At 37.4% G+C, this 21,855-nt stretch overlaps 1 protein-coding gene across 6 annotated transcripts in view; it reads right to left on the bottom strand.

Annotated features, from left to right (window-relative positions):
* The window catches only part of HERC2 (HECT and RLD domain containing E3 ubiquitin protein ligase 2), a 116,575-nt gene that overhangs the window by 21,311 nt on the left and 73,409 nt on the right, over positions 1-21,855 (bottom strand). For all 6 annotated transcript variants that reach the window (XM_049834041.1, XM_049834040.1, XM_049834042.1 and 3 more), the window contains 22 exons: positions 21,640-21,730; positions 20,021-20,198; positions 19,499-19,580; positions 19,246-19,417; positions 18,545-18,689; positions 17,620-17,845; positions 16,520-16,691; positions 15,758-15,944; positions 14,869-15,009; positions 14,326-14,517; positions 12,353-12,506; positions 11,563-11,670; positions 10,319-10,450; positions 9,646-9,804; positions 9,439-9,557; positions 8,955-9,080; positions 7,847-8,002; positions 7,587-7,702; positions 7,263-7,461; positions 5,818-6,032; positions 4,866-5,043; positions 3,017-3,178 (listed from right to left, as the gene is read on the bottom strand). In XM_049834041.1, the coding sequence (XP_049689998.1) occupies positions 3,017-3,178; positions 4,866-5,043; positions 5,818-6,032; positions 7,263-7,461; positions 7,587-7,702; positions 7,847-8,002; positions 8,955-9,080; positions 9,439-9,557; positions 9,646-9,804; positions 10,319-10,450; positions 11,563-11,670; positions 12,353-12,506; positions 14,326-14,517; positions 14,869-15,009; positions 15,758-15,944; positions 16,520-16,691; positions 17,620-17,845; positions 18,545-18,689; positions 19,246-19,417; positions 19,499-19,580; positions 20,021-20,198; positions 21,640-21,730 (3,410 nt within the window). The remainder of the gene's footprint in view (positions 1-3,016; positions 3,179-4,865; positions 5,044-5,817; positions 6,033-7,262; positions 7,462-7,586; positions 7,703-7,846; positions 8,003-8,954; positions 9,081-9,438; positions 9,558-9,645; positions 9,805-10,318; positions 10,451-11,562; positions 11,671-12,352; positions 12,507-14,325; positions 14,518-14,868; positions 15,010-15,757; positions 15,945-16,519; positions 16,692-17,619; positions 17,846-18,544; positions 18,690-19,245; positions 19,418-19,498; positions 19,581-20,020; positions 20,199-21,639; positions 21,731-21,855) is intronic.

A 21,855-nucleotide genomic window follows, 5' to 3' on the forward strand; every position in this document is an offset into this window, starting at 1 on the left:
TTCCTGGAGTGTGTGGAAGAGAACTGCCTGACACAGCTGGTAGGTGAGCCAACCAGGGGAGGAGCCTTGCTAGACCTACTGTTTACAAACAGGGAAGCACCAGTGGGAGGTGCAATGGTCGGAGGCTGTCTCGGGCTTAGTGACCATGAAATGATAGAATTCTCAATTTTTGGTGAGGCAAGGAAGGTGATCAGCAAAACCACCACTATGGACTTCTGGAGGGCAAACTTTGGCCTTTTCAGGACACTGGTTGAAAGAGTCCCTTGGGAGACAGTCCTGAAGGGCAAAGGGGTCCAGGAAGGATGGACATTGTTCGAAAAGGAAATCTTAATGGCTCAGGACTAGGCTATTCCCATGCGCCACAAGACAAACCACCAAGGAAGACAAAATGGCCTGGCTGAACAGGGATCTTTTGCTAGGACTCAAGAAAAAAAAGGGGAGTTTATCATCTCTGGAAGAAAGGGAGGGCAACTAGGAGTACAGGGATCTTGTTAGGTCATGCAGAGAGAAAATTAGAAAGGCAAAAGCTCAGCTAGAACTCAATCTAGCCACTATTGTAGGGGACAACAAAAAATGTTTTTACAAATATGTTAACACTAAAAAGAATCCCAAGGAGAATATCTATCCTTTAAAGGATACAGTAGGAAACACTGCCACCAGAGATGAGGAAAAGGCTGAGGTACCTAATGCCACCTTTGCCTCACTCTTCAACAGTGAGACCAGTTATCCTCAGGGTACTCTGCCCCTGAGCTGGAAGGCAAGGACAAAGACCAGAATATAACCCCCTTAATCTAGGAGGAAATAGTGACCTACTATGCCATCTGGACACTCATGAATCTATGTGAACAGATGAGATCCATCTATGAGTACTGAGGGAGCTGGCGGAGGTGCTTGCCAAGCCACTCTCCATCATTTATCAGCAATCCTGTCCAATGGGGGAGGTCCCAGACGACTGGAGGCTTGCCAATGTGACGCCCATTTACAAGAAGGGTCAGAAGGAGAATGTGGGGAACTAAGACCTGTCAGCTTGACCTCGCTACTGGGAAAGATTATGGAACAGTATGTCTTGAGTGCGCTCACATGGCAGGTGCAGGACAATAAGGGGATCAGGCCCAGTCAGCATGGGTTCATGAAAGGCAGGTCCTGCTTGACCAACCTCATCTCCTTCTATGACCAGGTGACCCGCCTAGTGGATGAGGGAAAGGCTGTGGATGTTGTGTACCTGGACTTCAGTAAGGCCTTTGACACTGTCTCTCACAGCATGCTCCTTAAGAAACTGGTGGCTCATGGCTTAGACAGGTGTACTCTTTGCTGGGTAAAAAACTGGCTGGATTGATAAGCCCAGAGAGTTGTGGTGAATGAAGTTAAATCCAGTTGGTGGCTGGTCACAAGTGGTGTTCCCCAGGGCTCAGTATTGGGGCCAGTTCTCTAATATCTTTATCAATGATCTGGATGAGGGGATCAAGTGCACCCTTAGTAAGTTTGCGGATGACACCAAGTTGGGAGGGAGGGTTGATCTGCTCAAGGGCAGGAAGGCTCTACAGAGGGATCTGGACAGGCTGGATCCATGGGCCAAGGCCAATTGTATGAGGTTCAACAAGGCCAAGTGCTGGGTCCTGCACTTGGGTCACAACAACCCCACACAGCGCTACAGGCTGGGGGAAAAGGGGCTGGAAGCTGCCCAGCAGAGAAAAACCTGGGGGTACTGGTTGACAGCTGGCTGAATATGAGCCAGCAGTGTGCCCAGGTGGCCAAGAAGGCCAATGACAGCCTGGCCTGTATCAGAAATAGTGTGGCCAGCAGGAGCAGGGAGGTGATGGTCCCCCTGTACTGGGCACTGGTGAGGCCGCACCTCGAGTCCTGTGTTCAGTTTTGGGCCCCTCACTGCAGGAAAGACATTGAGGTGCTGGAGCGTGTCCAGAGAAGGGCAACCGAGCTGGTGAGGGGCCTGGAGCACAAGTCTGATGAGGAGCAGCTGAGGGAGCTGGGGCTGTTTAGTCTAGAGAAGAGGAGGCTGAGGGGAGACCTTATCACTCTCTACAGCTACCTGAAAGGAAGTTGTGGCGAGGTGGGTGCTGGTCTCTTCTGTCAGGTGGCTGGAGATAGGACGAGAGGAAATGGCCTCAAGTTGTGGCAGGGGAGATTTAGGTTGGATATTAGGAAAAATTTCTTTACTGAAAGGGTTGTCAGACATTGGAACAGGCTGCCCAGGGAAGTGGTTGAGTCACCATCCCTGGAGGTATTCAAAGAACACATAGACAAGGCACTTCAGGACATGGCTTAGTGGGCATCGCTGATGGTTGGACTCTATGATCTTAAAGGTCTTTTCTAACCTAAATGATTCTATAATTCTATGTTACATCATGCAATAAGAACCTGTTACTTGGGACAGGCTGGTAGACTTTATCGATTTGGAAACAGAATGGGGACACCTGTATCCAGGTAATAAAGCGTGATTCTGGACTAAGAATCTAAAATCCACTGTGCATGGGTATACACAGTAACACTCACATACGTTTCTCAAACACAAACAATGTTCATCCTCATAACAAGTGCTGGAATTCAAATCAGATGGCTACATGGATTTCATTTGTAACATATGAAAAAATTCCAAGTCAACGATGCATTCACATGAAAGGTTTTATATAAAGTAAGATTACTTTTTAATCAATACCCCTTTCTGGAATGAAGTTATGACTTAAGCAGTACTATGGAAATTTATTAACACAAGGAAATACGAAGATTTCTTGCAAAATATAACGTTTTGACAGGAACCAAAATTAAAATGAGAAACGTTGCTGGAACCAGCAATGTTCTCCAAAGAAAAACACCTTCAAGTGCAACTTTAACAGTCAGCACAAAATTTAAAGGCCTACAGACTTTGTTCTTAACAACAATCAGAAGAATCCCGATGTCCCAGGATGGGTAGAAGTTTGCACTTATTGGCAAATCTGTCTTCAGTGTTCTCCATCAACGTTATGGTTTCTAAAACAATGACAAAATTTCATTCAAATACCTTCATTGGTACTTTACAGCCATCACTGCCTCCTCTCCCAAGTTTTCCATAATCTCCATCACCCCAGGACCAGACTGTATCATCATCAGTCAGGCACAATGTCTGTGCATCTCCACTGCCACAGGCTATGTCAATCACACGGTAGCCCTGGAGAGCTTCCACCTGTAAATAAATAACCCATTTTTGTTCATAGTAAAAGACTCAGTCATTTAGTTTCAGAAAAGATGACAAACCCTACTTGGAGAGGTGCTTCACTGGAACTACAAGTCAGAAACACCACAAGAACAAGCAAATAAAGGCAACTCAAAGGGCTTTGCTGTTTTCAAACCAGCAAAATGAAAACTAACTATGTATTTAAAATACTCGATTATTCTTTTTAATTGAAGTAGTTCAATTTTTTTGACCTAAAAAGTCAGGGAAAACAATTTAAACAAAACAAGTAAGGTTATCAAAGACTATTCTGTTGAAATAATTTCAGGCTCTCTGGATGAGTATTGCATACACTAAGAAAAAAAAAGTCTTACTTTCAAATACTCTTTCACTAGTTTATACAGTTTTCTAGCACTTGCATCAGAATCTGAATTTAATCAACATCTTTTGAAATGCTGCCATCTAGTGATGAAGTGTGGGATTTGGAGTCACAAAGTAAAAGGATGGTGACCCACATATATATCACATCCTCCCCGTCCTCACCCTACTCGAAATAGATTGTAGGTAGCACAATCCATCATCCAAAGCAGCATAGAACTTCACATACTTCAACTCATCTACAGATTATCTATTTTCATACTAACCGAGAACATGTAAGGGGAAAAGATGTATAAAGATATATAGGATAGGTGGGCAGACCTTGGTTTTTGGGGGACAAGGAAATGAGAACATCTGGATACAGGTGATAAGGTCCCAAAGTGGACTAAGAATATATGATACTTTGTCCCACAAATTTGTCCCACTGAAAAAAAGTTAATGCTTGCATGAACAGAAACATATGCACAGAGCTCTGAATAAAAGTAACAAACATTCAGTTTGATTCAACTAATATAATCTTACCTTTTGCTGTATTTTCAGCAAGAGAACACAGCTAGCAAAATGAACTCTCACTTCAAAGGCAGGGCAGTTTCCTTAATACCACTACTCTACCTTAAACTCTTACAGTCTAGTTCACAGGAGTACACAGGTCTGAATTACAACTCGTCAGCTAATCAGTATACTCATTCTTCCTACATTGCATACTGTCCAAGTTCTCAAATTTACCACTTAAGAATCAAATGGAAACAGCTATCTTCTTCGTGAATAATTGCTTAACTCAAATTTCTTTAGCAAATAGCAATTAAATGCTACATAATTACTTAGGTTAAATTCTTATTAACTTAGTATATAGTTCAGTAACATCTCAGTATTCAATCATGAGAATTCAGAGAGTAATTATTACATCAGGAAAAAAAGCAGTTTGCAAGTGACCAAGTGGCTATCACTATAATCACTGGTATATTTTCCAGGAAGTAAACAATGAGGGGACCCAGTAGACAAGGAGCTCACTTGTTACTTTCAGTGCAAACTACTCCTGTGAAGAGGTGGAATTTACTTACTGGGGGGATTCAGGTTTTTCTTTAAGACTTCTCTAAAACAAAATCCTTATAAGCTGTTTAGTGACCTCTAGAGAAGTTTTGCAGCTCCACTTTCACTTTATTCTTCCAATCCATTCCTGTTTTCTAAAGCAACTGTTCGTTTCTTACAAATTCATGCCATCATTTTGCCCTTTTGTTCTTTATATGCAGAAATGCAAAAAGTTACAAATCAGAAAGTAAGAACTGGACTAAGTCTGCATAAAACTCTGAAGGTTTCTTACCAGTTTAGGTTTCAGTTGGTCCTCACTATCTCCATGCCCAAGGCGTCCATATCTTCCCTTTCCCCATGTAAAAAGGTCTCCTGCAGCTGTGATACATGCGCTGTGTGCTCCCCCAGCAGCAATGTCAACCACTTCTATACCTCTCAGAGATTCAATTACACGAGGACGATCACAAGGGCTGAAATGAAAATACTTGTCTTTACAAAACTTTTAAACCATTCAGGTTCACCAACGTATTGAGAGAGGTTTTTAAAATGAGTACAAGGACACCTAAAATAACTGAGTATTTGCTTTTGCTCCAGTTTATTATCCTAAAGATTTATGTTTAATTAGTCATTCAGATATATTATTAGACACCTATAAAAGCTAGAAATATTTTACCATATATTATACTACAGCATTACAGGTAAGCTGAAACTACAAAGCCACTTCCATTAAAATCCAAAGCTAAGCATTTACTCTGGAAAATTAGTCCAATTTAAGATACATTATCAAAATTTCTAGCATAAAATGCGCTGTTGCCCCCCATGGACTTCAGCATTCCTTTTTCTTTTTCCTTTCTTTTTTGGATCAGACCATTGTTATCTCTAACACAACAGATCTTCTCCTTTAACGTAGGGAACAATGCATGTGGAGATCAGAAGCACAATCGCAGTTTTGCTCCCTAAAATGCCTTGAAGATCCACATACCTACAAGAGAGATCCCAAAGGAAATCCACTGGGCTTTAGCATCCACAGATATGTTAGAACACAACATCTAATTACAGAAATCAGAGTAACTGTTTATCTGAAAAATATTTTGTAGTTCTCCAATTTAAAAACTTATATTTTGACATAACTACTTAACACTGACTTCTACATATAGGCAGTACTCATACATTTCAAATACATAGTAACTATAATAGGTATCCATTAATAGTTTTTAAAAATAACATTTCAAAGTATTACTTACCTGCGATTTCCATGACCAAGTTTACCGTCTTCTGCTTCACCCCAAGAATAAACTTCTCCCTCAGAAGACAATGCCAAACAGTGCTTTCCTCCTGAGTTCACCGCAACTTTCTTTATAAACACATGTTGAATGGATTCCAGTAAAGTTGGAGTAGAAACTGACTCTGTTCCTCCAATTCCAAGCCTTCCACCTGCTCCATATCCAGTGGCATACAACTTTAAAGTGAAGAAAAAAAAAAAAAAATGTAATTTTGTTTGCCTTTTGAAGAACATTCACTACAGCTGTAGAGAAGAATTCTTAATAAGTGTATACTAGAATACAGTTAAAGGAAAGCCTGAAAAAAACCAGTTTCTTACATGCCTCTATACCTTCTTCTAGAAAACAAGAAATATTTTTTAAAATTTCAGAAAAGTTTGTGAAAATACAGCTACATTCAAGTCAATATGAACTGTCACTGACTTAACAGATTTAATTTTAAATGCTAAGGCTGATTTTGTAAAAGTGTCAAGAAACCATAGCTTTGCGTGATAACATTACAAAATCATCTGTCATCTGTGTCTTTCAAACAGCACTAGTTTTCTTTCTTCTGTGAAATATACACACCTAAACACAGTTGCTTCTTCCCCTTCCACCCCATAAATACAGTTTTAAGTACTGCTTTTCACTCTCTTTTTGTCTATCTGAAAGTAATTTCTCTCAACAAATGATGTCAAGCAATGCCATTAATCTGTCCCTTGCCCTTCTGTGAATCATTAACAAGGATGATACTGACTGCTGAGGAATCATTACAGTATCTCACTAGGTGAATGTTACTGTTATAAAAAGCTTTACCTAAAATTCTCGATCACATCCTTAACACAAAGCTGCCATCTGTATCAAAATAAGACTTTTTTCAAATTTGTAAACTACTTTTTTTTTTTCTCCTACACCTTACATTAAACCTCTGCATGGCATGCCTTTTCACTCAGAATTTAAGCATCTGCAAATTAGATCCTGCAATATCTAATATCTAGTAAGTTGACATTTAGCCAACTGTGAACAGTCTCAGATTCCAGTCATACCTCTCCCCACCAGAGAGACATAAACACCACCACATTTTACTGTCTGTCCTGTTTTATGGGACTCTGTGAGGATGTTACTTGTATTCAGCTGTGTTTTCCAAGATCTGATCACAGTTTTGAATTGAGAATTAAAATACATGTCTCGTTTCATGCATTTAATGCTATAGTACACTGAATTCCTAGACTGCACTGGTGGAGTTGGTATAGTTCAGTTTCTTTTTAAAAAAAATAAAATAAAATAAAATAAAAACTACTACTACCAGTAATAATAATTTTAAAAAAAATCTGTGCTATGCACATCGTTTTTTATTTAGCCAAACCCCTTATGACTGAGGATGAATATTTCGAGAGAGTCTAACAAACAATCTTTTGTTGTACCCTTACTTTCCCATCAGCAGTCACTGCAAACAAAGTCTGTTCACCACCAATTAACTGCACTGGTCTAAGGGTAGCAAGAGCTTCACATGGAGTTGGGACTTTGACTTTTGCCCCTTCAATCCCACCAAGTTGTCCTCTGTGATTATGACCCCAACCATAAATAGTTCCACTGCCTCCAGCTGAAAGCGTCCAATCATCGGGTCGTCTGCAGAAAACACAAAACAAACAAAATGTTAAGAGCTTTTAAAAAGTCATTAAAAAAATGCAGTTTCTCATTGTACAACAACGAAGCATCACACGACCAAACCAATGGCAGTTGAAAGAAATAACCTGTTCATCCACTGGACAAGCTGCTCATCCTGTTCTCTCTTAAAGACATCATGGCACTCATGAAGAACATCCATATTTTCATTATCTGCCATTAATTCTCGGATTTTCTTTGCTACCTGTAAAAGATTTTGGATTAACCATTATTCAAACTATCAGTTACTCCTACCACAGTTGGCATAAAATACTTGAAACTCAGTGTATCTTTTTAAATGAAACAATTTCATATATTCCATGAACCATTTAAAATATTCCTGCAGTACCTCATCAAGGAAAAGGCGAGGTAATGGTGTCCTTTTATCAAGAGCCACAGCAACCCTGGACGCCATACAGTATCTCCGGAACCAGGCCCATTTGTGTGTCTCTGCACAGCAAGGGAGAGTGTCCAACTCCAGATCACAAGCAAGAGCCACAAGCACCTGCAGACAATCAAAAAACATTTTAGAGATATATGAAAAAGTGTAATAAAAAGTAATATGTGTTTGATGTAGTTGAACAGCTCATAGACCAGTAGAGCCTGAATACAGTCTCAAAGATAAGTAAAGTGCAAGGGACATTAAGAGTCATCTTCATTACCCTCATTGATAGGGCAGCTTCAAGTGTACCCACACTGTCTCACATGGTTATGTATCTAATTTCCTCTTCCAATCTAGAAGTTTTCACAAACCCCCTGTGAAAAACACTCATAGATTAAATAACTTTTCTATACCAAATACCATGTGCTGAACTTTTTACCTTCCATTTCTAAACGAAGTCTGCTTCCTACAATTAAATCAATTTTCAATTCACTTACAATTTGATTCAATTTCAAATCAATGCTACAAATGATAATTGTGAACAATGGATTACTTCTTCCCTGTATGAACTTTTACATATTTTAAGACTTTCTTTTCCTTAAGTAAGTCCTCTTGGTTTCACTTTGACTACATGTGAGGCTTTTTTTAGCCTTTTATTCTTGTTGCTCTTCTCTAGACTTCCTCAGCTTGTTTATTTTTACTTTGAAGTACAGGGTCCAAAACTGAACAGCCTTCCTTTTAAGACATTCTTACTTGTTCCAATTAGATGTAAATACAAGCTTCAGAGTATTTAAATAAATAAATAGAAATATACAACACTCCTGTTAGGACAACTCAAAAATCACTTATCAAAAAGTGTAGTCTACTGTACTTCCAAGATGTTTTCCTGACCTCTCTACCTCTGCCTAGCTAAGTATTCCTTATTCTTTATTTGTATATTTGATTCACCTTTTAAAAGTAGTATCCTGATTTTGTCAGAAAATGTTTCAGATACAGGACTAGGTGAGCTTACCATATCTCAGAAAAAAAATCCAGAACTATACTAATGAATTCTTTACTGATTGTATCCCATTACCTTAAAGAAAGGGCTGTGGAGCAATTGTTTGCCACCTCTCACAATGGGGTCTTCATAGTCAAACTGTCGCTGCAAAGCTTCTGGAAGACCTTTGACCAAAGCAGCTAAAGCACTCCCTGTGAAACTCTAGAGAAACCACAGAACTAGAAAGTTAGTCTTACTGTATGTATTACAAAAAGTACATTGTTTAGATGACCACAAGAAAACATTAATAACTCCCCAAACTACAGTTAGCTATGTGAAGTATCACTTCCGTCCATTTCCTAATACAAAACCATATCTATCCAGCATTGGAATTATCCATTTTTTTCTAAAATGCAGTACTTTTACAGACTTGCAGACCTGTGCAAAAGGGCTATTCGTTTGCACATTTCCTATTTTGCCATTAACAACAAAAACGTTGTACATCAGGGCTAGCATTTTAACACCTCACATAAATCTTAATGTGAAAAATGTGAAGAGGAGAGCACCACTGCCTTCTTACCAAAGCTCGTGTTTCTCCATCATTATCCCCTAGAATCCGGTTGATGTTAATAGACTGGCCAAACTCTGTTGTGAGCAGTTTCCGTAGTCTCTGCAAGGCCCACATTCTGTGGCCAGCAGCTAAAGAAACATGAGCACACAAAGAACATAATTACTTAAAACAATCATTTTAACTTCAAACAAAGAGACTTAATTTTAAGACACCTACCTAAGGCACTCAGTTGAGCACAAGCTGCAAGAGAAGCTGCCAAACGAGGAACTATACTCCTGTTGGAAGCAAAATTTAAGCGAAAATCCAACAAACACGTAACCAAATCCATTGAGGGACATGAAAGAATGCAACGATCTGAGAGAAGGTCTTTAGGGCCTGCAAGAAACAAAAAGCAAAAACAACAGCAAAAAAAAAGGTGGGGAAGATTTGTCCTCAGACTGAAATAAGAACAGAACACAGGCAGGATTTTGCTGACCAAACACAGCAATCTAGAGTGCCAGTCTGCATCTGAGTTGGTCCATTCCACCTCCCTTTGAAGGGACTGGAAGAGGCAGTTTCTTGACATAATTCACCTAACTCCAAAAAAGATGCATTAATAGTAATAGTAAAAAGAAATTTCAGATTAATTATGCCTCAAAAGTATCCTCTCTTCACTGATGAAGAGGCCAACGAGAGTGATTACAAAATATTTTTCTCTCTTCCCTATGTACAAGTGCACCTCTCAGGACTTTGTTGAAATGCTTCCTAAGTATGAATGAAAAAGTTTTCTTAGTATGAATGCAAAAGAACTGTTGAACTTTGATATGTAAATATCATGCAATAAATGCAACTGTAAAACTCAGACAAGTAGATCTACTCTCTTGCCCTTCAGTCATATATGATACCTTACCTGCAGCTGGCATGATAGGGTAAACAGTGAATCGCCATCCCCATCCATTCACAGAGCCATCACTGATGAACTTCCACTTTAGTTCATCCCCTGGAATTCGCAATTCACTAGACCAATCTGACCACTCACGACCTGTTACAGCAGGTAATACGAACATATTCATCTATACTGTCTGAGGCAATATGCAAGCCACACATCAATAGCAACTTCCCTCCCTGGTTATATATTATAAACATCACAAACTCATTCAAGAAAAAACTCTATGTAAAGCACATGAACATAACTATGAAATTGTTACATTAATAAAATGGAAGTCTTAAACAGTTCAATTGCCACTGCTAACAAATACCCTCAGTACTTTTAATACCACATTCAAAAGACAATTACAAGATCTTACTAAAATCCATTGTCCTTTTTTCAAATTACCTTTTCATATCACAAAAATATATAACATATACATTAAATAAAGCTTTACAGCTTTTTCCAACCAGGAATCCAATCAGAAATATCTCAGTAATGAAACACATGTGCATCTGAAACAGTCTGGAGAAAAATGGGTCAACAGTAAAAGCCCACATCATGACTGCTCAGAAATGTTAAGCACAGGCAGTAACCACCAAGACCCTTGCACATGATGTCATATATGGGTAGGTTCAATGTAACATCTGATGAGTTTAAAAATATTCCTCTAAAATCTACTGCAAATTAATAGTACTCAAAAATGAAATCAGACTTAACAGGATAAAAGATGTGAAGATTTCAAGTAGTGTCACATATATAGGCCAGGTTTGAAAACAAGAAAGCACCTAGCTATTATTTTGGGCATTTGACAGTAGAAGAGCATTTGTCGTGACTGTATGAAAGCTTAAAGTACTGCAAGTATTACCTGAAAAAGAAAACAAAGCTAACAAAAGAAGTAACCTTTTCCGATTATGTTCCAGTTTGTTAAAATATACTTTGATTATACAGAAATTCACACACATTGGCAGGGGTACCAAACACTGAATTTTTACACTCTAACTGCTCTTAGGAAGAATATGATGACATGCTCTGCTGAGAGATTCTCTATACTGAGAGTTGTAAGATCACTCTTACATGTCTGTGTCTAGATCCCACATATTTTTTAGTTTAAAACAGAGTATCAGTTCACACAGATTAAGTCAGACACAGACAGTGGTACATTTCATTCAGCATTTAACAGTAAATCACATAAGAGGTTTTTGAAAAGCACTAGTTCGCATAACCTGATCGGACGGAAACAATTCTGTTGACACCATCCATTATGGTGAGTGGATCATGACGCCGCTCTGTAGAACACTGGCGATCAAATTCTACCCTCAGTCCCTCAGCACCTAAACAGCAACAAAGAGTTTATGCATTTCTACAGAGCAATCAATACCGTGAACAAATGCAGTATTTTAGAAATCCACATGAAATCAAACACAGTTGTTCAGAAGCCAAAAAACTCATTAATAAAAATAACTTCCTTTGGTTTAAAGATATTATTTGTCTGGAATTTCTTCTCTTTGAAAGGCTTGCATCATAGCAAGCTCAGATGAGCAGGGTCTAGCAGACAGAAGACTATATTCTGAACATTTCAAACTCAAGTTGCAACAGACAAAAAATGTCTATTTGCAGTTAAGGCAAATAGCTCTTTGTTGCCCGTACCTTTTGATAAGTACTAGGTAACATCTGAAGGAAGCACTAAATGAAAAGACAGTGTTAAAACAAAAAAGTATTTCCCTAATGCCCAAGACTAGAAGACAGGTGTTCAATTACTGACCCTGAAAATGACTCAGTCCTTCTCAGCTTCATAACTGAACAGAAAAGAGCAATGATATACAACTGCAGCCACAGCCAAGGAACCCAAAAATGCGTATATATAAGTGTTTCAAGAAATACTTCATTATTATTATGACAGGATGCATAACATGGCTTTAAAGGTTCAATACACATTTTTGGCAAGCTAAGGAAAAATTTTATGCATGCAGGCTTGAAATTAACTGGATTTTAGTAACTCTAAGAATTCTATACCTGGTATTTTAACTGTGCCACTAGAAGATGTATCATCTGTATATGGATGGCTGCTTTCTACCACAACTGGTTGTGAAGAGAGGCGACCACTTTGTGAATCAGTTGCTACATCTTCTAGTTCAGTGACACACAGCTCCAACAACATATCAGCAACCTAAGAGAAGAAAAATATACACTTTACGAAAAGTAAGTTTGATTAGTCCAAGAAATCTAAGCCAACAACTATTATTCCTAAATTTAAAATAAATAAATAATTTGTTTTCTGAATTCTGATACATAAAGCATCATATTCACTCAAAAATACTCTTTTGGTGTTGTTAAACCTAGAAAAACTCCTAAAACTAAAAGCCAAACAACATAAGTTTCCAGTAACTACATGACAACACAAATAATTGTTTTCTCTTACAGAAAAAAACCCTGTAAAATCTAAACCATAAAGCACAGGCCAAGAGATTAATAAAAGGTGTAAATATTTAACCAGTAAGTGATATTGCAAAACACTGTTTAGAGAGAAAATTCCAATAGTACTCATTTTTAAAGAGCAGTTTCAAATAAAAATTCTGACTCTTCAGGTTAAAAAAACCCAAACCCACAGAAACAAAAAACAACAACAACAACAAAAAAAAAAAAAAACCAAACAAAAACCCCCAAACCAAAAACAAACAAACAAAAAAACCCCCAAAACAGTACCCAGAAACACAAAGTTGTTCAGCTACTCACTATTAATGCTAGAAGCAAAAAAACCAGAAATAATGTATAAGTGCATATATAGCATGCATCTAACTGGGGTGAGAGAGGGACAACTACGTTTCAAACCCTGAACATGAGTATACATAGCTGATCATTGAAAATTTGGGGAGGGGAAAAAAAAAAACCAATTTGAGAAATACCACACAATTGCCTCTACATGAATAGCATCAGTTAGGCTCTCCCACAATCCTAGTTCACTCAGAGATACCTTAAGATTTCATTGTTTAAAACTGAAGCTGTCTTGTAATTTATACCATTAATAAATAAATAAAATTTCTCTCAATTCAGTGCACACTCCTTAGCAGTCATTATTCATCTTTTTGGTTAGTGAAGCCAAGTTTAATAAAAGAACACAAAAATCAGTTTTGCATAATCACTTCTGATGTTTCAAAGCACTCTAAGCAGTGCGAAGCCATAAATTAACTACATCATATGAGCATCTTAAAAGAAATGCATTGTTAGTCATTACCAAAAAAAAAACCAACAAAAAAAACCCCAAAAAAACCCACCACCAAATTTGAAGGATAAAGCTACAAGAAACATTAAACAACTTTAACGTCATTACTGTAGGCAGATATTCTATACATAATTTATGATTCGTAACATTCTTTCATATAGCTGCTGGTATCCAATATTACAGCACTTATTAATTCTGTTTGTCAGTTGTCCCCAAAAAACCCACACCCATGGATACTTTGCAAATAGTTAGAAACTTCAATGCATCAAATGTAAATCTTAAAAGTTAAAAAGAATTTCTCTATCATTAATAATATATTAGCAACATTTTTAGCTAGCAATAATGACTGCATCAATTTGAGAAATAAACTCAGATGCAAAACAAAACCAACATGGAAGTTTTTAAACTAACATTCTGCAGATCCAGGAACTAGAGCTTGGTTAATTCAGCTTCATTCCAATAGCCACAGCCACTTGTCCAATACACAAATACAGTTCCTTAAGCTTCTATTCATTAATTCTATTTTAATGTCTAATTGAGGAAATAGTCTATTGCTGGCATTTGTAGCACATGTATATATTCATGTAATATTTCCATTAAAATAATTAACGTTAACATGCATTTAAGATCAACTCAAATTTTCATGTTTATTAAGATTCTCAGTATGCTGAATTACACTTCAATATAAGAAAAATACAAAGGAAATATTCTAGTAAGCTACTAATAAAAAGGACATGGTTAAAATGCAACAGAATCAAAATCTGACCTGTGGGTAAGCTGTTCCCATACCAGACAGCACAGCTGAAAGAACATCTCTTCCCTTTTCACCTGCTCGGTTGGACACAGCAAGCTTTAGCAGGTCAACCATGACACGTGTGTCATCTGGTACTAAGAGACTAGTAAACTCATCCAAGTACTGTGGTTCTGGGCCGGATACTTTACTTTGACTTTCTACATCCTATAAAACAAATTGCAGAAATACTTAGAAAGTGAAGATTAAAGAAGTATTTCACTGAATCCGAACAAGTTAACTTGTCTGAAGAAGTTTAAAGGTAGTTTAAAACAATTCGTAAAACTGGGATTATATGGCTCCCAAATTAACCTACTGTTAAACCCATTTCTCAAGTGAAAAAGCTTTCCTAAAACTAACCTCCTTTAACATTGGAGAAAAAAAAAATCCCTCTGTCTTTGGATAAATTTAAAAGATGCAGTCATTTACAGAGTAACTTTAAAAGCACAAAAGAAGCAAAACTGCTTGATAAAAGCATGGTAAGAGCTTAAGTTTTAAAGAAGGTATTGACAACATTACTTCTTTGGTTTTTGTCATGGTTTCTGCAATGATACTGGCAGCTCCAGGATCATCTGTGACTGGAATGAAAGGACGAGAAGAGGCAGCAGCAGCTGAGGGAGTTACAGCAGAAGGTGTCACAGCATCTTCTGAAGAAACAACCTAGCCAAAACAAATAATAATTAACAAAAGCTGCAACAAGATACTGTAAAGCCTTTAAGAGCCTAATTATTAGAAAGGCTTATGTTCGAAGACAGCAGCAATTTAAAAACAGCCATAAATTCAAAACCAACAGATTTGCTCTCTGTATTTTTAGCTTCTATTTTATGTTCCTAAACACAGAAAACCAGCCAACACAACCCTCAATACCAGCTGCTACGAAACCAAACAATAAAACATCAGTGACTGCAGAAAAGTCTACAATGTAAAAGACAAGCCCTAACAATATGCGTCAAATTAATAGTTTCTTAAAGGAAAAGATCTCTTCAGTAGCAAGCCTTATTCCATTCAGGCCCTCCTGTCTACATTAGTTGATACAAGTTTACAATGACATTTCATTAAATAATGGTCAAATATTCCCTTAGTCTTGACTTTTTTTTTTAAGATCACTCCTCTAAAATGAATTTAGTATCTGGTCAAATGGTTAATATTTTCATGTTAACTCAAATACTACTAAAAATTCTGCTAGAAATCAGCATAATTGCATTTAAATGACACAGTGCATTCTGAAAGTTTAAAACTGATTTCACACTAAAATTTTAGTTTTCCAAATCTAACATAGGCAGAGTACCCACTCCTGAAATTAGAGCATGAAAGAACTGTTTAATCGCTGCTATTATCAAACTAAACAAGACAGTATTTTTCAGCTTTACTGTTAAACATTGATGGAAAAATTCATTTGACACTTTACCTCCCCTCTCCTGTCCTGCCATGGGTTTGGGCTCAGCCTTTCTTCTATATCTCCTACAAGCATGCATTCATCTCCATTTGCAGGGCTTCCTGTAGAAGTAGCATCTGATGGGGGGGCTGGCGATGAAGAAGGACATTCTACTGGTGCAATCATACTTGCAGGCATCAATGCTCCAACAACTGCATCCCTGAAATCATTTAGGACAGATTAACATAAACCTCATTATACTCCCTTGTTGAACTTGGAAAAAAATTATATTAGCTTCTCTTAATAAAAGAAGGAAAGGTTTCCAAGCTCTGGAATTTAGAGAGTAGTTTATCTCCAGTCTCCTTTGGGCCTGATGCTTAAATACCGTGTTTTAAGGCCACTATTTTACGCAAGTTCCTCTTCATAAGTTTTAGCACAAATACTCTGTTCTCTACCAACAAGGAGGGCACTGTAAAGTTTTACTGTTCCTTCCACCCTGATGCCCGCTGCTTCCTACATATCATCTATCATGATTTACTTGCATTCCTTTTATACGATTTACTTGAGCTTTCCTAAATAAAAAAAAAAATTTCCCCAGGCACTGGGAGCTTCTGTAAAGAAAACATAACAGCATAAAGCTAACATCAACATCAAAAGAAAATTTAAATGAAGCTTAGGCCTATCCTGAGGAGTCCAAACTTGTACAACAATTCATACCTGACTCAAGAGACCCTAATAGATGGTAAGTTATGTCATCTTTTGCTCTGCAGAAGACAAGAATGTTTGCATGCCTACCTGGCATACATGATTTGTAATGCCATCAGTATATGAGATAACGCCTGCTGTTTGGCCACATTCCCATCAAGTGATAAGAGAATCTTAGCAAGAGAAGGGCGATTCGGCTTGGAACTGTTTGCCCCACTAATTTTGTTACTGGCAGCAGAAGAATCTGCATCTGAAGGAACACCTGGAGTGAAGGCAAAAAAGAGAAAGCGAGCTTTTTTTAGTGGTGTAATACATAACTGAAACTGATTTATCTTAACTTCTTGTTAAGTTAGAAAGATGACTGTAAAACTAACTCCACAGTATATTCTTGAACCGCAGTGCCTACTGTTACAACATTAAAGTCAATACTGAGGCTTTGCAGCAATGGGTTTCATAAAATAGTGTTCCACCTTGTTACTTACTCATGAAGATTAAGGTAATACAGATATCAATATTTTGGTGATCAGCATCTAAAACAAGTTTTACTTACACAGAAATTTCTCAAATAGCAAGAATATTTATTAGGTACTCTTAAAAATACTAATCAAATATTCTATATATGTAGTACTTGCTCTTTTTTAAATAGATTGCCTTGTTCATGAAAATGCTTAATTAGCAAAATGTTTGGTGCTTTTATATTCAACAGAAAATATTGCTGTTTTGCCTCCCTATTTCTTAAGTCACCTATCTTAGAAACAAAATGTAACAGTAGCATCAAGAATTATAGCAAGAGGTAACATGTAAGACCATCAGTATTACAGCAGCATCCACCTACCATTACCTCCATAAAGTCTTATCCCATCTTAAAGACAAAGTCTTTGGGGCATTTGATAAAGGACGTTGCATTTCAATTTCCTCAAGAACAATAAAAGTTCAAACTAATGCTATTTCTGAACAAGTCCTTCACAACTTCCAATTTCAGGAAGTACTTTTGTTGGAGTTTTTTTTTTTTTTTAGAGGTGTATATGGTTTTTGTTGTTGTTTTGTGGTGTTTTTTAAAAAGATGGTTTTCTTTTTGTACTTTTCTATCACCTGTTAAACCACACACACAACTAAGTCTCTAATGGCATAAAAAAAACAAACAAAAAACAAAACCACAAAAGCCACAACACAAGGCAATTAATACCAACCAAGATAAGAAGCACCTAAAGGGTCCCTCGCTGTCTGGAAAAGTACTGGTTCATGAACAGATGGTGTAGCTACATCCACTGTTGTCCATGCTACACTGTGGGAAGACCCACAAGCAACCCGAGTGATTTTCTGGCCTTCCAAGCCCTGGACAAGAGTGGGCTTTCTATTGACTGTAGTAGTTCCATTGCCTTGTTGCCCATGGTCATTGTCACCCCAAGCGTAAACCTGCCAGTAAACATTTCTACATATTACTTTGCTTCACTGGTTGCCTCATTTAATTATTTTCTCAAAAATTCTTATAAAGAAATCTTAGTGATTCGTATTATTAGTCTAGGACACTTTAGAGAACCTATTGCCTTGACTTTTTCCCCCCCCATTAAATAATGCAGGCATTATCATACATCAATAGAAAAAAGAAAAAATCTAAGCAGCAGTTTATCAGATGATTAATAAATTATTGCCAATTCATAAATCATCAGTTGATTCATGAATTATTCAATGTTCACAGTGAACAGTAAGTTAGAAGAATTAGTTGCATAGTAATTACACTGGGGATCTGAATTAATACTACAATAATGCTGGATCACAGCAGAAAAAAAAAAATCTGTCCAGAATACTATGACTGCTTCTGCATTTCAAGAGTGAGAAGCAGGAAACTGATCATGAAATAATACACGAACTAGGAAAATATTACAAAAGGTGCTACAACAACATTTAAACTCCAATAATAGTATGAAAGCTAATATATTTTAAATTACAATCATGCTTATATTTATTCAGGACTTTAAAAAGCAAATAAATATCATAAGAAATTTTTATTCCATTTAATCAGCACCGATGCTATTACACTCTTCTTCCTCAACAGTTTAGTTTATTCCTTTCTGAACAAGGGAAAAGGGGAAAGGAGGGTGATGCACAACGTACCTGTCCAGTGTCAGTAACCGCTAGGCAATGGAGTGCACCTACAGCCACATGCACAATCTTTTTACCCCTCAGTCCTTCCACAACTTGTGGCTTTCGTACATGTACATCTGTGCCATGGCCTAGCCTGAAGTAGTCACCCTTACCCCTGCAACAGATAGTAAATGTAAAATTCAGAACAATTATATTGTTTACACATTCCTTTGTCAATGCAGCTTCTGAAATCAAAACTTCATTTATCACTGGGATTAAACACAAGCACCAACTAGCAAATTTTTCAAATCTGATTTACAACTTATTTCCTTACTCTACTACATCTTTACTCCCTCAGTCTCTGCTTTAGCTGTAGGCTACATACTCCAAACTATGATTCTCAGGCTCTCTTTTTCCCACTCCACTCCAAAGTCTTGAATTAATATTCCTTTACAGGCTCCACTGCTCCCCAGAGAGTGAATTATCTTCCCCTTCCTCCACTAATGCAGTAAGACCCAGGCATCCTAACAGAGTACAATACACAACTGCGCATGCTACAAGACACAGTGTTAGAATAATCGAACAGATAACGGCTTGTCTTGAAGATTTGCCAATTTAAAAGACAAAGCACACAGGTAAGGCACAGGTGGACTTAAGACAGTCAAACAGCAATAAATACAACACATACTTAGCAATTGCTTTGTTACTACTTTCTGGCAAATGTAACATACCATGTCCATACCACTCCTGACTTGGTCAGTGCCAACGAGAACTGTGCACCACACTCAATCTGACAAACGCCTTGGCCATTCAGTCTTTCAATGTTCTGAGGAATGTTGCATCCTTCACTTCCTCCTCGGCCCAGTTTTCCAAAATCACCATCACCCCAAGAAAACACCAAACCTAACAAACACCAAACTGCAGGTCAAACAACGGTCACAGTATTCCCATGCGCTAGAAGCTTCTGGAACAAGACATTCCTACCTTCATCTGTCAAAGCAAGAGTCTGAGCATCTCTGCTTCCACAAGCAACCTGAATGACTCGGTGGCCAAGGAGCACTTTAACCTACAATATAGAAAAAGTAAGCAAGATGTTCCAAAGAAATTATGTTTTAAAACCTTACAGATATTTTCAAGCTCTTATGACTGATCTTATTGATTGTGCCCAGCCTGAGCATGCCATTTAGCAAGGGATTATCAAGCCTTGCTCACTCAGGATCCAACATCGCTCAATGACAGTAATAGCTTCCAGCAATGTATCACAGTAGATGCAGGACATGAATGTTCAAAACAGCACTAGCCATTTCACATCACTTCCCAAGAAAGAGACTTTCTGAAATAGCTTACCCTTTATTAGAGGCATGTGTACCAAAACCTAATTTAGATCACTCCAAAATGACGTCTGCATACTGCTTTCATGGCTTTTGGCTTTACTTTAGCTTTAATCATTTATTAAACAAACACACACATTCACATTTCATCAGAAACAAGAAACATTTATTTTACCATCTTAGGCTTGAGCTGTGTGGTATTATCTCCATGTCCTAGCCTTCCATATTCTCCAAGACCCCATGTATACAGTTCACCACTAGAGGTAATGGCAGCACTGTGGGAACTGCCACAAGCAATATCACGTATGCGTTTGGTTTTCAACGCTTCTATCAGTCTGGGTTTATCACAGTTCCTAGAGAAAATTAGTAAATAATTCATTGCCTTAATTAGGAAACAGTTGCACAATATACTCATAATCCAAAACATTTTGAGCAATAACTAACAGTAACCTAAAGATAAAATAAGATGCAACATTATTATTCCAAGACGTACTCTTTAGCAGCACCATAAATCTAATGTTTACACTATGTTAATGTACTTGAAACTTCATTTAAATATTTTATGTGTACACTGCAAAACTTAGGTGACAAAGCCAAAATACCAAAGTGAGAAATCAATGAAAAAGTGTATAATACAAAGCAAAAACTGATATCCTGTCATTGCCTAAAGCTGAGCAATTTGTTAGCTGTGGACACAGAGCCAGATAGTAAGATCAAAGAGATGACACGCCCATCCCAACTTTGGTCTTTACAAGAGAGAAATTATAACTGGAATTTACTGTTAGGCTTCTGTGAGAGTACTGGAAACTTTTACTATTCATATGGGTACAATATTCTCTAAATTCAGGGAAGAGTTTCAACTCAAGGTTTTCTAATATTGACTGTGCATCAGAGCCACTATTAAGGTTTTATAAAATCATGCATAGCCTCTGGAAAATTTGCTCCCATGAAATTCCCAAGAGTTCCAAGTCTCACTTTTAATAAAATTACAGAAAACATGAGGCAGTTGAACGATAAACCATACTGCTCTAATCTGGATTTCCCGTTTCATTGATCTGACACACATACCCCTACGAAGAGTTATTTGTTGTCATATGTTAACCATCTGAGTTGGGCACTGTAATTTTTTATGTATTCTGAGCAGGTCTTTAAAATATATCAGAATGACAAAGATTTCCCCATGGACTATGTTTTGGGGTTTTTTTTCTCCTCTTTAAAAACACTGTTCTATTGTGCATACAAATTAAAATCCTGAGACAATTCAAATTTTCCTCAAAGCTGTCCTGTGGAGGATTAAACTATGTATTACTGAAAAGTGTAAGAAATTTATTTCTGGCTAACAAGTTTGTGAACAGAAGTCTAAAGAAAAGGGCTACAAAATACTCTGTCAGGCTTACATTATGAACTGTTACAGCTCAGGGATGTAAAACTTCTACAGTTTTACACCTCAAGGCACCTCTGTAAACCTTACCTTACAAAAGTTACCAAAAACTCTATGTCCAAAAGTGTGCCATTTCATCAGTGACATTCAAAAATACTATTAAAGACTTTATCCACTAAGTATGTTTCCAAGTGTTATATTAATTGAATGCCTCCTTTTTAAATGACTGAAGACTGCTACAAATGCTGCACCATAAATTGATACACACAGCTGAAAAAATCTTTTCACAACACAATTTTTTATTCCCATTGTATTAAAAATCCTGTCATTAGTCAATAGTGGTGGTCAGCTGTGTTATAACATGCAACACAAACGTTCTCTTACTGAAATACAGACAAATTTGGTATCCTTACATTCGACTGAAGTGACCAAGTTTTCCATCATCTCCTTCACCCCAAGAAAATACCTTTCCGTCAACAGTTAATGCCATAGCATGTCGGCCACCTAGAAGTGTAAACAGAGATTTAAATTTTCAAGCTTTCAAGCAGGCACCAGGTCTAGCAAAATCTCAGAAATTTGACACTGCTGCACTTCTACAATGTAATTGTACGAGCCTTTCAACCCAATAC

Source organism: Accipiter gentilis, chromosome 31 (assembly GCF_929443795.1).
Source record: "Accipiter gentilis chromosome 31, bAccGen1.1, whole genome shotgun sequence".
Classification (NCBI taxonomy): Eukaryota; Metazoa; Chordata; class Aves; order Accipitriformes; family Accipitridae; genus Astur; species Astur gentilis.